The sequence below is a fragment of the Phodopus roborovskii genome, unplaced genomic scaffold (genome assembly GCF_943737965.1).
Source record: "Phodopus roborovskii unplaced genomic scaffold, PHOROB, whole genome shotgun sequence".
Taxonomy (NCBI): Eukaryota; Metazoa; Chordata; class Mammalia; order Rodentia; family Cricetidae; genus Phodopus; species Phodopus roborovskii.
The window spans coordinates 10,557,510-10,572,431 of NW_026126434.1; the positions used below are offsets into that span (position 1 = coordinate 10,557,510).

The 14,922-nt window shown below is 43.8% G+C and overlaps 1 protein-coding gene across 1 annotated transcript in view; it reads left to right on the plus strand.

The window, feature by feature from the left end:
- The window catches only part of Dna2 (DNA replication helicase/nuclease 2), a 30,910-nt gene that overhangs the window by 14,917 nt on the left and 1,071 nt on the right, over positions 1-14,922 (plus strand). The window contains exons 7-20 of the mRNA XM_051186812.1: positions 1,387-1,504; positions 2,419-2,581; positions 2,747-2,944; positions 3,757-3,987; positions 5,392-5,508; positions 5,589-5,698; positions 7,459-7,568; positions 8,218-8,442; positions 8,992-9,185; positions 10,302-10,391; positions 10,478-10,682; positions 11,387-11,476; positions 12,474-12,656; positions 14,368-14,514. Coding sequence (XP_051042769.1) covers positions 1,387-1,504; positions 2,419-2,581; positions 2,747-2,944; positions 3,757-3,987; positions 5,392-5,508; positions 5,589-5,698; positions 7,459-7,568; positions 8,218-8,442; positions 8,992-9,185; positions 10,302-10,391; positions 10,478-10,682; positions 11,387-11,476; positions 12,474-12,656; positions 14,368-14,514 — 2,181 coding nt within the window. The remainder of the gene's footprint in view (positions 1-1,386; positions 1,505-2,418; positions 2,582-2,746; positions 2,945-3,756; positions 3,988-5,391; positions 5,509-5,588; positions 5,699-7,458; positions 7,569-8,217; positions 8,443-8,991; positions 9,186-10,301; positions 10,392-10,477; positions 10,683-11,386; positions 11,477-12,473; positions 12,657-14,367; positions 14,515-14,922) is intronic.

Here is a 14,922-nt window from a genome sequence, read left to right on the forward strand (position 1 = left end):
GTGTTTTACCTATATGTATGTCTGTGTGAGGGAGCCAGATTCCTTGGCACTGGAGTAACACAGTTGTGAGCTACCATGTGAGTGCTGGGAATTGAACCCAAGTTCTCAGGAAGAGCAGACTGTGCTCTTAACCACTGAGCCATCTCTCCAGCCCTGACTGTTTTGGTTTTTATCTGAGAGAAGTAACAGCTATTTGGGGCTAGCAAAACGGCACAGTGGGGAAGATACATGTATTCAAGCCTGACAACCAGAGTTCAATATCTGGATCCCAGGGGAGAAGGAGAGGATCAACTCTTGAGATTTATTTTTATTTTATCTGTATGGGAGCTTTGCATATGCCTATGCACCATGTGTGTGCCTGGTTCCCATGAACACCAGAAAAAGCACCAAATGCCCTGGAACTAGAGTTAAAATGCTGTGAGTGGTCAGGTGGGTGTTTGATGTGAACCTGGAAGAGTAGCAGGCCCTTTCACTTTTTCCTTTCCTGTCCTGTCCTGTCCTTTTCTTCCATTCCCTTTCCTTTTTCCCTCCCCTCCCCTCCCCTTCCCTTTCCTTTTCGTAGGGACAGGGTAACAGCCCTGTAAAACAGGCTTAGCTGTCCTAGATCTCTCGCTGTAGACCTGGCCTTGAACTCACAGAGATACCTGCCTTTGACTCCCCAGGGCTGGCCCTGTTGCAGTCTGTACTCTGTAACTTCTCAGTCACCTTCTCCAGCCCTTGCCAAATTATTTTTCACCCATTGGCTTTTTGATACAAACTCTCTAGTTCTGACTGTTCTGGAGCTCACTCTGTGGAGCAGCTATCCTGGTACTCGGATCCACCTGCCTCTGCCTTCTGAGTGCTGGGATTGAAGATGTGCTGAAGACTATTTGCGCTAGACCTAGAGGCTTCCTCTCCAGGGCACAGTTAATGTTCACCCTCAGGCAGGCAAAGAGTTCCTGCTTCGGAAAAGTGACTGTTGGTTTTGTTGAATTATGACTATATGTAAATCGTAAGCATTTTAAAGGGTTCATTTGTTTAAGTCAGGAAATAATGTATAAAGGAAATGTGGAACATAGTTTGATTAATTTTTTTTTTTAGACTTTAGCTATTGACATGAGAAACTCTTTTTCTCCCTCCGTCTCTGTTTTCCTGGTTTTTGGGTAGGTGCTCTGCTGCTGAGCCCTGCCCCCACCTCCCAGTTCACACCATCAGTGGGAGCCTACAACTGCATAGTATGAGCTGTTTGTTTTGTACAGATTAAATGACTGACATTGAATTTGGTTTTTCACCTTCACCAAGCTGGCTTGTGCTATTTACACAGTGGGAATTGTGCTGCCAACTTTTTTGTGTGTGCTGGTTCCAGATGATTTAGGGAGAGAGAAAGTCACAGTTTGTCTTACACAGGTGGTCCTGTACACATTGCTAAGCCAGGAGAGACGAGAGGACCCCGAGGCTGGCTGGCTTCTCTACCTCAAGACCGGGAGGATGTACCCTGTGCCCGCCAACCATCTGGACAAAAGAGGTTGAACTGTTCCATTTCCTATTTACCTTTCTGGCCCTATTCCCTCCCTTTTATGTTAGAACATACTACAGGTTGAAATTTATAGTTACATATTTTATATTTATTATCCATGGGAGAAGAGTAGGGATAGAAGTTGAAGAACAACTTTGTGGAAGTCGTTCTTTCCTTCCACCTTTGTGTGGGTTCCAGAGATTGAACTCATGTCTTCATGTTTGCACAGCATGTTCCCCTACCTGCTTAGCCATCTTACTGGTTCATTTCTTTCTTTCTTTTTTTTCTCTATCTTCCTTCCTTCTTTTTTTAAAAAGAATTTTAAGATGAGCATGCCTTTAATTCCATTATTCAGCATTTGGGGCACGTAGGTCTCACTGTGTGTGGGGGGGCGGTGCTCAGAGCATAAAAGAGAATGCCCTAGAGGGGTATGGAAGAGGGATGGTGCCCTTCATATTGAGCAAATGCAGGCAGCAGGTAGTTTTTGCAGGAGTGGTTATTGAGAGAAGAGAAAGGGGAAGTCTGCACTAGGGTAAGTCCTGATTGGACAGGTTAGCCAGTGCAGCCAAGTAATGAGTTTTGATTGTGACCTTGGTGTTTAATATAAGGATGAGTCAATAGCCAAATAAGAGAATGGACCTTGGGTGTACCTTCAGGAATGCAATGTAAGGGTTTAGCTAAGGAGAGGAAAGGGAAAAGGCAAAACCTGTCTGCAATGCTTGGGCCTACTAGAGAGTCCTCCACTCATAGTACTTCCCAGGTACGAGAGGATGTTGTTTCAAACCCTTGAAGTGTGCCAGCACAGTATGCAGCTGGTTAACTTTAATATAGAGACAGATGCCCATACTCTTGTTTTTAAGTCTGAAGCTTTCACTGGCAGAAAATCTGCTTCATCCTGAAAAGCTAATTTTACCTGTCTGCAGAACTGCTGAAGCTCAGGGACCAGCTGGCACTCTCCCTGCTGCACCGTGTGAGCAGAGCTGCTTCTGGTGGGGAGGCACGGCTTGCTTCCCTTCCACAGATAGTCGAGGAAGAGAAAACGTGTAGATATTGTTCACAGAAGGGCAACTGTGCTCTTTATTTCAGGTAAGCATGCTGCTGTGTGTGTGTGTGCGCGTGCGTGCGTGTGTGTGTGTGTGTGTGTGTGTGTGTGTGTGTGTGTGTGTGTGTGTGTGCTCAGTTTAGGAAAACCTTATTTCACAGCCTGCCAGGGAAATGTATGTTCAGTTCTAATTGGAATTTTGTATTTAGAGCAGTTGAAGAACAAGTGGATGACACTTCTGTCCCAGAGGACATGCTGTTCAAAATCCAAGAAGAAACACGGCATCTGAAGCCAACACACTTGAAGTATTTCAGTCTGTGGTGTCTCATGTTAACCTTGGAGTCACAATCTAAAGACAACAGTAGAAAGAATCATCAGAATGTCTGGTTAATGCCTGCTTCTGAAATGTAGGTATCCACTGAATACATAGCAGTGGTGGGTGGCATACCGCAGCATTTGCAATTCGTAGCAATAGAGGTTGTGTAGTATGTCAAAGTCACGGTTTCATGAGCACTCAGTTGGTAAAGTGCTTGTATCAAAAGCATGAGAACCTGAGTTTTAATCCCCTGCACCCATGTCAAAAGTAATCCCAGTGCAGAGGACGCTGACACAGGTAAATCCTGGAGGTTCATTGGCCAGCCAGCTTGGTTAATTGTCTAGCTCCAAGCCAGAGAGAGGTCACATGAAAATTCCTGGAGAAATACCCAGGGGTATCTCTTGCCTCCATGTACATACAAACACAGGTGATTTTTTTTTTTTTTTTGGTTTCTCAAGATAGGGTTTCTCTCTGTAGCCCTGGCTGTCCTGGAACTAGCTCTTTAGATCAGGCTGACCTCAAACTCACATAGATCCTCCTGCCTCTGCCTTCTGAGTATTGGGATTAAAGGAATGTGCTACCACCACCCAGCCAAAAAAAAAATTTTTTTTAAAGGACAAATGTGTTAGCATTGATTTCCAGGGGCCATAGGCTCCTGGGAGTGAATGCATTTACAATTAAGCTTGATGATCTAAGTGTAATCCCTGGGATTCACGCTGGAAGGGAAGAACTGCCTCTTGGGAGTTGTCCTCTGACCTTCACAGAAGTAGCTCTGCCCATGTGCACACACTCATCATACAATTAATTTTTTTCTAAATTTTCCTGGGCTATATATACAAATTGTAGGAAAAAAACACAACATATATACAGTGTCAGTGGACATTTTCTCTCATTCTTTTGTAGGGAGCAGGTTGGCAACTGCATTGGGAACCTGGTCCAGATGCAGCCTATGAAGAGAGTTTGTGATGGACAGTACTTATATAACTTTCAGCGGAAAAATGGTGCCATGCCAGCCACCAATCTGATGGCAGGTGACAGGATTATTTTAAGTGGAGAAGAGAGAAAGCTATTTGCTTTGTCTAAGGGCTACCTGAAGGAGATTAACACAGTAGCAGTAACCTGCTTGCTAGACAGGTAATAAAATGCTTCTTTGGGCAATAGCTTTGTCAGTGTGGAACTCATAGGTCATGTATCCATCCATTTATGGTGCATAGTAGTGTGATTAATGACAATTTTCAGAGATGGACACAAAGGGCTGGGATGTGACCCAGTGGCAGAGTGCTTGCTGGCATCCACCAGGCTCTAGGTTCTATCTCTAGTGCTGTGAAAATTAATTAACTAATAAAATACAGTTGTCACCAGCTTTAGACCTTTTCATAACCCAGAGGCATGTCTCCTTTAGCACTCATCACCATTTCCCTTTACTTTCTAGCCAGGGTCAGCTATTCAGAGATAAGCTTTTGCTATGTAGTCTAGATTAGCCTGGAATTAGATATGTAGCCCATGCTATAGAAGAACTGTCAATCCTTCTAGCTCGGCCTCCAAAGCTCCTAATCTGCTTCCTGTGTTAGGGAGTTTTCCTCTTAACCATTTCAGAGTGACTCAATGTAAGGTCTTTGGTAATTGTATTTTTGCCACAGCATATTGTGTTCTTTTGCCATGTTTTTAAAAATTTATTTATGCAAAGAAGCTTTGTACCACCACATCCGGCAATATCCAATCTCTCTTAATAGTTCTCATTCTTCAGCTCTTTTTCTTTCATGCTTTAGGTTTTTAGGTTTGAACCCAGGGCCTCACCAGCAATAGGTAAAAACTATCACCAAGTTACATTCCCATCTCTCATTACCACTTGTTAGTATATTGAAATCAGTAGAAATCAGTAATTAAAACAATGGGGGCTGGCAAGATGGTTGAGGAAGTGTTTGCTGCCCAAATCTGACCTTATTCTAGGAACCCACAGAAAGGGAGAAGCGAGAGAGCCACTCCACAAAAGTAGTCTTCCGACCTCCACTTGCACGCTGTGACATGACTTCCCCTACACTTCACACACATATACAATAATGATTTCCATGATCTCCATTCTCCATTCAGAGCCTTCTTAGTTAGGAAAGCTAATTCATTCTTTTATCCATAGGTTAGCTGACAGCACAAGGAGCCCTACAAGACAGAACATGTTGCAGAAAGGCTGATGGTGGGGTGCAATATGACATGGAGGTTTTAGAGACTTTGGGGCAGTAAAATATAAGGAAGGAAGTGATTAGAGGTGCCTCAGCATACCTGGTCTGTTTATAAAAATTCACACTTATTTTGTGTGTGTATATGGTTAAGCTTGGGCTTGCATGTGTGTTCCAGGTTGACCTGGAACACACTGTGTAACTGAGGTGACCTTGATGCTCCTACCTTCCGCCTCCCAAGAGCCAGTATTACAGGTGCACCCCCTGTACTCAGCTCTTTTACACTTTTAGCCAGTAGCAGTATGTGCCTTACACAACCTGTACAAAATGAACACGTCAGTTTGTATTTGTTTTATTGTTTTAGGAATTTGTCAACACTTCCAGATACAACATTGTTCAGATTAGACCGTGAAGAAAAAAATTGTGATACAGATACCCCATTAGGAAATCTCTCTAAATTGATGGAAAACACCGACACCAGGTTGGTAATGATGAAGGGCCCTGAATCTCTCCTCACTTTTCTAAAGATACTAGTGAAAGTGCTTTTGTTTTTCTTTGCAGCAAAAGACTCCGAGAATTAATCATTGATTTCAAGGAACCTCAGTTTGTACCCTACCTCAGTTCCGTTCTTCCACATGATGCAAAGGATACAGTGGCCAACATCCTAAAGGGTATGCCATAGCCAGCATTTTGATTTGATTTTCTTGGTTCCCTTTATAACTTAAATTATGCCTAGTGTCCAGTTGTTTAGCAATTGAGTAGACATGAGTTATAAGGACCAGAGAAATGGATTAGTGGGCAAACGCACTTTCCATGCAAGCCTGACAAGTTGCATTTGATCCCTGTGACCCATTTTAAAAATAAAGGTGCAGCGGCTTTTATCTGTAATCCAGCACTCCTGTGGTGAGATGGGAGAGTGGGAACAGGAGACCCAGCCTGCAGTTCTTGGTCCAGCCAGCTAACCTTGAGGCAGGGAAATCCTGCCTCAAAACAGTGGAAGGAATCCAGGCAGTGGTGGTGCATGACTTTAATCCCAGTATTTGGGAAGCAGAAGCAGGCAGATCTCTTGAGTTCGAGGGCAGCCTGCTCTACAAAGCAAGTTCCAGGGAAGCCAGGGCTACACAAGAGACACCCTGTCTTGAAAAACCAAACCAAAGAAAAATGGTGTAAGGAAAGCATCAGCTCCTGAAAATTGACCCCTGGCCCCCACACAGGCGCTAGCACACATGTTCCTGTACACACATCATACAGTAAGTTTTACAAAGGTAGATAAAGACTCAGTGTGATAAAGTACTTGACAGGTAAATGTGAGGACTGGAGTTCAGATCCCCAACACCCATATAAATATTGTGGGCATGACAGACAGCCAGACCAGGCCATCCCTGGAGCAAGCTCGGTAGCCATCCTGGACCATAATGGTAAGTTTGGGGTTTAATTGAGAGTTTGAGGGTTAACCTGCTCCAATCAATAAGGTAGAACATGGCTGAGAAAGGCTCCCAGTATTAATCAACCTGGACCATCAGGATGCACACACAAAAACGCACTCACATATATTTGAAAATGCGTTCATATATATATAGTGTATGCATACTAAATACGCATAAAAAGCATTGGCTCACATCTGTAATTTCATTACTTAGCAGGTAGAAGCAGATGAGTTCCTGGTCAACCTGACTACATAATAGAGTTTGTGTTAAAAAGCAAATCACTGAGCCTGGCGGTAGTGCACACCTTTAGTCTCATACAGAGGCAGAAGACTCTCTGAGTTTGACAGCAGCCTGGTCTACAGAGCTTGTTCTAGGATATCGAAGGCTACACAAAAAACCCTGACTCATAAACAAACAAAACAAAATACTTTGCTTGCTTTTCCCCTCTCTCTCTCTCTCTCTCTCTCTCTCTCTCTCTCTCTCCCTCCCCCCCCCCCCCTCTCTCTCTCTCTCTCTGGAGACATGGTTTCTCTGACAGTTCAGGCTGGTCTCACAGAACCACCTGCCTTTGCCTCCCCATTGCTCAGACTAAAAGCGTGCACTACCACCCCCAGCTTGCTTTTTCTTTTATTTTTATTTACTTAGGTTTTTTGAGATAGGATTTCTCTGTGATATTGGAGGCTGTCCTGGAACTTGTTCTTGTAGACCTGGCTGGTCTCAAACTCAAGTGCAGGGACTAAAGGCATGTGCCACTACCACCCAACTTTGGTTTTTCTTTTAAAAGGTGACTTTATGAGCCAGGCATGGTAGTATACAACTAATCCCAGCACTTAAGAAGCCAAGGAAAGAGGACATTTCAGGACCAGCCTATTCCACACAATCTACATAGCAAGAGCCTGTATGAAAACAAAAGTTCCTTGGGTGGTGGTGGAGCATGCAAGGGCTGCCTGGGGAGTTCATTGAAATTAAATATTCTTGTTTTGTTCTGTTAAATTGAAATACAGGTTTGAATAAGCCTCAGAGGCAAGCAATGAAGAAAGTACTTCTTTCAAAAGACTACACACTCATTGTGGGGATGCCAGGAACTGGAAAGACAACTACGATATGTGCTCTTGTAAGCTTTGAAACTAACGCTTATATTGGGTTCTTCTGGCCTGAGTAGGTGATGGTTGATGTCACAACTGCTGGATTTTACAGGTGTGATGACTCGTTCCTTTAATTCCATCAGTGGGAGACAGAGACAGTAAGTTCAAGTCAACTGGCTATGGTCCAGTTCCAGTCCAGCCAAAGATACATAGACCCTGTCTCATCAAAACAAAAAAAATGACAAATTAACTTGGCATGGTGGTAGAGGCCTATACCCTCACCACTCTGGGGTCTTTGGCTAGATAGAGGGTCACTGGGAGATTGGCATGATGAATAGCATAATAAAAATGCCTCAAGCTGGCAAGATGGCTCAAACAAAAGTACTTGTTACTGAGCCTGGCGACGTGGATGCAATTCCAGGATCCATGTGGCTGAGGGAGAGAACCAACTTCTGAAGGTTGCCCTCTGACCTTCACTCATGTGTCACAGCATGCATATCTACACAGAAATAAGTTTAAGATATAATAAAAAAAATTAATAGTGTATAATTTTTATAGGTAATTCTTTAGAAAAGTTACTTAATCCCTCTCAGATTCAGGTCTTTCTGAAAACTGTAAGCCTGTAGTTACCAGTTACCTGGGTTCAGAGCCATGTTTTTCTCTGTCTCCCTTCTCTAGGTAAGGATCCTCTCTGCCTGCGGCTTCAGTGTCCTGTTGACCAGCTATACACATTCTGCTGTTGACAATATTCTCTTGAAGTTAGCCAAGTTTAAAATAGGATTTCTGCGCTTGGGTCAGTCTCATAAGGTCCATGCAGATATCCAGAAGTTTACAGAGGAGGAGATTTGCCGATCAAGATCCATTAAGTCCCTAGCCCTTCTAGAAGAACTCTATAACAGTAATGTAAGTCTGGGTCTAATGTGTGTGTGGGCTCATGCCTGTAGGCATCCCCCGACAACCTCTGCTATCCCTCAGGTGCTGTCCTCCTTTTTTTGTTGTTGTTGGGCAAGGCGTTGCCAAGTAGTCTAGGTTGGCTGGCTGGCCGTTGAGCCCCAGGGATCCACCTTTCTCCACAAAAAGTTTTTGTTTGCCTGCCTGCCTGCCTCCCTGCCTCCCTCTCTTCCTTCTTTCCCTCTTTCCTGTTTTGATATAGTCTCTTATAGACCAGGCTCACCTTGAAGTCACTATGTAGTCAAGCCTGCCCTTGAGTGCCGGATCCTCCTACCCCAGCTGCCCTTAAGTGTTGGGGTATAGGCCTGTGCTTCCATCCCTGGCTTGCTGTTGAATTTGGGGACATTACACACATGTTTCAGGATTAAATAATATTGAAGAATTCTTGCTGTTGTAGGGGCATGGTTTTGACCTTTTAATTTAAAAAATGGGAAAACCCAAGTACCTTTTTTGACATACTGTTTTTTTTTTTTTTTTTTTTTTTTTTCTACTTATGTTTAGCTGATAGTTGCAACGACCTGTATGGGAATAAGCCATCCAATATTTTCACGGAAAACCTTTGATTTTTGTATCGTGGACGAAGCCTCTCAAATTAGTCAGCCCGTTTGCCTGGGCCCCCTTTTTTGTTCTCAGAGGTTTGTGTTGGTGGGTGACCATCAGCAGCTTCCTCCCCTGGTTCTAAACCAGGAGGCAAGGTAGGTCAATATTCTTGCTTCTGTTGCTGTGTCATACACTGATCAAAACCACCCTGGGGAAGGAAGCGTGTTATTTGGCTTACAGATTACTGTCCCTCCTTGATGGAATCAAGTCAGGAACCGAAGCAGGGACCACTACCACTGGAGAACCCTGCTCACTGGCTTGGTTGCAGGCCTTTGTTGCACAGCCGAGGCACCCCATCCAGTGACAGTGGACTGGGCTGCGCCCTCCCGCTCCATATCAGTTAGCAGTCATGAAAGTGTTCCGCAGACATTCCTGTATGCCAGTTTGGTAGAGATAGTTCTTCCATCGAGGTTCCATTCCCTATTCCAGTGTGTAGCTGACAACAATGGGGGCAGTAGACATTTCATTTTAGTGTTTTGGTTTTGAGACACGTTTTCACTATGTATCCCTGGCTGGCCTAGAAGTCACTGTAGACGAGGCTTGCCTCAATTCAGAAATCTGCCTGCATCTGCCCCCCGAGTGCTGGGACTAAAGATGTGCAGTCTCACACAGGCTTCAGTTTCGTTTTAATAGATTGGATTTTGCCATATTGTCCAGACTTGAAGGAGGCTTCTAGAGAGTTGGGATTGCAGACCTTTGTCATCACTCAGTATTGAAGTTTTCACTGTAGGAGCTGGGGGTGTAGCTCAGTTCTCAAACTGTTTGCCTGCCATGCACAAAGTTTTGGGGTCCATCCCCAGCAGTGCATGGACCAGTTGTGGTACACGCTATAATTCTAGCATGAGGGAGATAGAGGAGGAGGATTAGAAATTCAAGGAGATCTTCTGCTACCTAAGTGTTTTTGGGCCCACCTGGGATACTTGACTCCTGTCTTAAAATAAAAAAAAAAGCAAGTTTTAGTTTTAAGCTGGGATTTTGGGAACCAGTGAGGTAGCTCATCAGGAAAAGCACTTTCCCAAGCCTGAGGAGCCTCACTCAGTAAAGATGGAAGGAGAGAGCCACCAAAGGAAACTGCCCTCCTACCTCCGCAGAGACACCTCATTGGGGGTGCAGAGCACATATACAGATGTGCACTAGTAGGTAAAATTAGAGAATTAGCTGGATTCCTTTAAAGGGCAGTGTTGATGAGCCTGAATGTGTTTTGTTGGCAGAGCTCTGGGCATGAGCGAGAGCTTGTTCAAGCGGCTGGAGCGGAACAAGAGCGCTGTAGTACAGTTGACAGTGCAGTACAGGATGAACAGGTGTGTGTGGCCGGGACAGCCCCCATTGCTCTGCGGGTTCTTTACATGTCCATCCAAACTGAGACTGAGTTTTGCCTTTCTTCCAGTAAGATTATGTCCTTAAGCAATAAACTCACATACGAAGGGAAGCTGGAATGTGGTTCAGACCGAGTGGCCAATGCATTGATAACCCTGCCCAACTTCAAAGACGTCAAGCCGAACCTGGAGTTTTATGCCAATTATTCTGATAACCCCTGGCTGGCTGGAGTGTTTGAGCCAGACAATCCTGTTTGTTTTCTTAATACAGATAAGGTAAAATAAGAATGAAGAAAATCTTCAGTATTTTTTACATTTGTATTTATTTATTATTTTATTTGGTTTTTCAAGGCAGGGTTTATCTGTGGCTTTGGAGCCTGTCCAGGCTGGTCTGGAGCTCACAGAGATCTTCCTGCTTCTGCCTCCTGAGTGCTAGGACTAAAGGCGTGCACCACCCCTACCCAGCACATTTGTTCTAGTATTTAAATTTACTTTTTTGAGCTGATTACTTAAAACCAAATTTAGCACACATACTCATACTTTCACATCTCAACACAGCATCACAGTCTTGTCTGCCATTCCTGTCTTTTCTTTCTTTTTTTTTTTTTTTTTTTTTTTTTTTTTTTTGAGTCCTCCTGTCTGTACCTCCTTAGTACTAGGATTAAAGGTGGTGTGTCACTCCAAGTGCTAGGGTCACCTTTGTATGAGCTCTGTTTCTCTTTTAAACTGGATCAATTTTGTGTAGCCCAGGGTGTCATTGAACTCACAGAGGTCCACCTGCTTCTGTATCCTGAGTGTTGGGATTAAAGGTGTGTGACCCACTGCCTGGCCTCTGTGGCTAGCTAGTGTGGCTAGCTTTGCACTCTTATCTTTAGACAAACTTTATGCTTTTAGCTCATAAACAATATCACCACAAGTATTTGTAGCTCCTTGGGTCCTTGCAGTGTAAACAGTTCACTGTCTCACATTTCTCTGCTTAGGTCCCAGCTCCAGAACAAACTGAAAATGGTGGTGTGAGCAATATCACAGAAGCCAGACTGGTTGTCTTTCTAACCTCAGTTTTTATTAAGGTAATGTAGAGTTCTCAAGGATAGTCAATGTTCCTACAGAGCCATTTAATACCAACTATCTTATTAAACATTGTTAGACTGTAAGAAACAAGATCTGGTGTTAACAATTGTTTATTAAGATGAGGAGGGCCCAGGGCTGGAGAGGTGGCTCAGTAGTTAAGGGCTGATGCTTTTAGAAGGAACTGGAATTCAGTTTCCATCATCCATATTGGACACTTCACAACCACCTCTAACTCCAGCTCTAGATCTGAAGGTCAAACCTCAAAATAAATAAGTAAAAGATGAAGAGACTGAATGCTGATCATTTAGAAAACTTCTGAATTTTTTTGTTGTACTTCGTGACAGGGTTTCTCACTACATAGCTCTATCTGTCCTGGAATTCACTTGAGTCCATGTTGGCCTCAAACTCACAGAAATCCACATCTTCCTCCAGAGTGCTGGAATTAAAGGCGTGCACCACCAGGCCCAGTGAAGTTCATTCTTATGGTGGCCATTGAGGTTTCCATTTAGTGTCTTTGTGTAGTGTCCTGAGTGTGGGTCATTAGAAACTTGACTGTGAATGGGATAGCAGAAAATTGTAGGTTTGGGGAGAAAACTTAGACAAAAGCCCTCTTCTTTGCCAGCTTGAGGACCTGAGTTCAGATCCCCAGCACCCACATAAACATCAGGTGTCCCTAATGGCCTCCTATAAAATCAATGCTGAGGAGGTGGAGATGGAGAAACCTAGTAAGCTAGACTTGCCAAATTGGTGAGCTTGGGTTCAGGTGAGAAACCCTGTACCATCATGTAAGATGGAGAGCAAGGAAGATACCTGCCCCCAACCTCTGGCCTCCGCATCCACAGGTATCCCCCTCATACACAGGCACCCAAACACATACAAACCACCTACACATACAAAAGAAAATCTAAAATGTAAATACTAGAAATAAATTCAGGAAAGCTTAAAGAATTTAGAAATCGGGGTGTTTTGTTTAAATCCTCTCCATTTTCCACCTAGGCTGGCTGCAGTCCCTCCAATATTGGTATCATCGCACCATACAGGCAGCAGCTGAGGACCATCACTGACTTACTGGCACGCTCTTCTGTCGAGGGGGTCGAAGTTAACACGGTAGACAAATACCAAGGAAGGGACAAGAGTCTCATCCTGGTGTCCTTCGTTAGGAGTAATAAGGATGGAACTGTAAGTTGACTGTTAACTACTAATTCATCTGTGCTCTTCCCTCCTCCCGCCTCACTGCATCAGTGCTAAAACCCACGAGGCCACGCAAACAGCTCACCATTTTAGCTACACTCTAGCTCCCTCTAAAACTTTTTTTTTTCTTTTTGGTTTTTTGAGACAGGGTTTCTCAGTAGCTATGGAAACAGTCCTGGAATTTACTCTGTAGACCAGGCTGGCCTGGAACTCATAGAGATCCACCTGCCTCTGCCTCCCAAGTGCTGGGATTAAAGGTATGCACCACCATTGCCTAGCCTAAAAGCAGTTTTTAGACATTTTTGTGTGTGCCTGGTGCCTTGGAGACTAGAAGACAGTGTCAGATCCCCTGGAATTGAAGTTATGGTTGGTTTTGAGCTACAATATGTGTGCTGGGAATTGAACCCAAGTCGGCTGCAAAAACATCAAGTGCCCTAATTTACTAAGCCATCTCTCCAGGCTCCCCTGTTATTATTTTTAAATTGGTTTAAAGGCAAGGTGTGTGTGATTGGGAGGCAGGTGGCTCAGTGGATAAAAGCACTTGACTTTTTTGGTTGGTTTGTTTTGAGACAGGGTTTCTCTGTGTAACTCTATAGACCATGCTATCCTTGAACTCAGAGATACATATGCCTGAGTGCCAGTATTGCTGGAATTAAAGGCATGTGCCACCAAGTACTTTTGGCTCTTAAGTCTGTTGACCTGTGTTTGATGTCCAGAAGCAGCCATATTGGAGAAGGAGAAGGAGAGAACTGACTTCCCAGAGTTGTCCTCGGACCTCACTCATGTGCCATAGCATACATTCACTGACACACATCATATATGCAATAAATAAAAATGATCAGAACAAGGGGCATGGACAAAATACTTTCAAATTCAGAGATATTTTCAGGTGTTTTGTTTTGCTTATGTTATTTTCTACTCTTCAATCTCCTTTCTTTTAATTTTTATTATCTGTACGGGTAGGTTTTTGTTTTTTTGAGACAGGGTTTCTCCCTGTTACAGCCCTGGCTGTCCTGGAATTCCCCTTTGCAGACCAGGCTGGTTGAATCTCACAGGGTGCTGGGATTAAAGGCATGCCGGCATGTATAAGTATTTTGCCTATGTGTATGTCTGTGCACCTTTTGCGTGCATGGTGCCTGAGGAAGCCAGAAGAGGGCATTGCATCCCCTGGAACTGGAGTTATGGGTGATTGTGAGCAACTGTGTGGATGCTGAGAATTGAACAAGGTCCTCTGGAAGCCAGTGCTCTTAACCACTGAGCCATCAATTTAGTCACAAAACCTTGTTTCTTGTGACTTTTTAGATTATGTACATGCCATTCTATGCTGCGCTTTTCCTTAGTATCTCAGGTATTTCCTACAATAGAGGCTGAATTGGGAAGGTCTTGATTTGGAGGTTAGCCCAGGATACATAGCCAGACTGCCTCAAAATACAAAAGAACAAATAACAGAGTCACAGCCTGTAATCCTAGTACTTGGGAGGTGGAGGTAGATGGTTAGGAGTTCAAGGGTAACCTTGACTGTATAGCAAGTTTGAGTCTGGGTAGGTAACAAGAGACCCCATTTGGAAAATCAAAAAAAAAAAAAAAAAAAACAATAAAAAAAAATGCTAAAATCATTCAAGGTAAACCATGTCCTTAGATATAACAAATTCAAATATGTAACATAACCAGGATAATTAGATATTGTATTTTTTTCCAGCTTGGTGAGCTCTTGAAAGATTGGCGACGGCTCAATGTGGCGATAACCAGAGCCAAACACAAATTGATCTTGCTGGGCAGCGTGTCCTCGCTGCAACGTTTCCCTCCTTTGGAGAAGCTCTTTCACCATCTAAACACAGAGCAGTTAATATCCTTATTCCTCCACCTGGCCATTCAGGCTTTGCTGCTGTTGGTTCAGGCACTTGAGCGAATAGAAACTCATTGTCTGTGTTTTTCATGGGCATATTTTAAAGACTGTTTTCACTAAGAAAAGGGAATTGGGATGGTCTGTGGAGTGAGCGAGGGAGAGGTAAGAGCCTGATCTGTCATCTGGAGCCAGCAGAAATAGGCTGTCCCTTCGGTTCTATAGCCCCAGAATCTCTATCTTGTTGATTTATGCTGTAACTAGAACAGCGAGGCTGTGTGGTGTAGTAGGGTGCCCACTTTTAGTCCCAGCACTTGGGTGGCAGAGACGTGTGAATTTAAGGCCAGCCTACATAGTGAATTCCAGGACAGCCAGGGTTTATAATAGACCTTGTCTCAAAAAAGGGGGCAA